At 35.9% G+C, this 1,442-nt stretch overlaps 1 protein-coding gene across 1 annotated transcript in view; it reads right to left on the reverse strand.

Annotated features, from left to right (window-relative positions):
* Positions 1-1,442, reverse strand: part of IMPG1 (interphotoreceptor matrix proteoglycan 1) — a 171,555-nt gene that overhangs the window by 137,943 nt on the left and 32,170 nt on the right. The window contains exon 2 of the mRNA XM_007953258.1: positions 493-726. Within this exon, the coding sequence (XP_007951449.1) occupies positions 493-726 (234 nt within the window). The remainder of the gene's footprint in view (positions 1-492; positions 727-1,442) is intronic.

Consider the following 1,442-nt stretch of genomic DNA (forward strand, 5'->3'; position numbering starts at 1 on the left):
TTCCAAACTTCAGATATTTTCTCTGTATCTTCAATAAACACTTTAAATATATCAAGGAGTGAGAGAGAATCTGGATTCTAATGTTGCTTTTGAAAAATGAAATCTTAAGTCATAAATCAACGTGCTCAGGTTCCTGATGCTGCAATCACCCTGTGCTACTCTCTTTAAAAGAAAAATATTAAGATTCAATATTGGGCCTTAGCAAAAATAAGACAAAGAGGTAAAACCCAGGTACCAAGACTTCCTGGTAACTTGTTAAATGTCCTGAGGGTTTTGCATTGCACAAGACATTATTTTAAACTGCAAGATCAAATTTCTACCATGTTTTTGAGTGGTTAATACTCATTTCTATTGGATTAGTTAATCGATTCTTAAAATTCTTGTAGCTAAATGAGAGCATTTTGGAAGTTTTGGGTTGAAGACAAATGCCCAAATGACAGGGAAGGAATGAAAAGAACAAAAGATGTACAAAAGTTTCATCTCTTTTCTTACCTCTCAATCTATAATAAGCTTGAAGATTGGCTATAATTTGTTTCATGGATTCCTGTGGGCAGACTTTAACTCCAGTTGGGAAAAGTGCTGATCTTTTTGTTCGATGCTTTGCCAAATCTAATATTCGTCTCATGGTGGACACTTTGTATGTTTTTGTAGGACTTTCAGTTGTTTCAATTCTTAGGGCATTGTCTATGTCTTTGGTTTCAGAATGGTATTTTCTAATGGAAATATCTGTAAAAGAAAGATTGATTTCCTAGTGAATATATAGTTATGTGATATAGGTGACATACATGGATAAATGAATGAGATAAACTAACAATTATAATCCTCTGGTTTATGAAATTTCTACCTTGGTGGACTACCAAATACAGTTATTCGAGCACCAGGTATTATCAGGGATTAGAGAATAGTATAATGAGTTGATCTAGTGTTTTTTTCTTTAACAAACAAACAAACAAACAAATTAAAAAAACTTCCCAAATCACCTTGCCTTTAGGACCTGCCAAATATTAAAACCATTTCCCACACATCTCTCTAAAATCACTTCCCACTTAGCACTCAAGGCTCCCAAGAGATGCTTCTTTTGATAGACATTATAATTCAAGTGGGAATGATGAAGCATTGTGGTATCCAGAGGTGTGCTCTTGATGAAGAAGTGGAGTGCTTATGAAAACCTAGGGGAAAAAATGCAGTGAAGTAACTTTCCTGCCTATTAGTGGCAGCCCTAGGATTTCTATAAAGGAAGAGTTCAAAAACAAAAAACAAAAAACAAAAAACAAAAAACCTCACTGCTGTTGAGTCAAATCTGACTCGCAGTGCCTCCTTGGGCTTCTGAGGCAGTATTTCTATGGAAGTAGATTGCTCAGTCTTCCTTCTGTGGGTTTGAGCCACCAGCCTTCTGGTTAGCAGTCAAATGCTCTAGGCACTAGGCCATCAGAGCTCCCAAA

This window comes from Orycteropus afer, unplaced genomic scaffold (genome assembly GCF_000298275.1).
Source record: "Orycteropus afer afer isolate SDZICR_OR568_19922 unplaced genomic scaffold, OryAfe1.0 scaffold00380, whole genome shotgun sequence".
NCBI lineage: Eukaryota > Metazoa > Chordata > Mammalia > Tubulidentata > Orycteropodidae > Orycteropus > Orycteropus afer.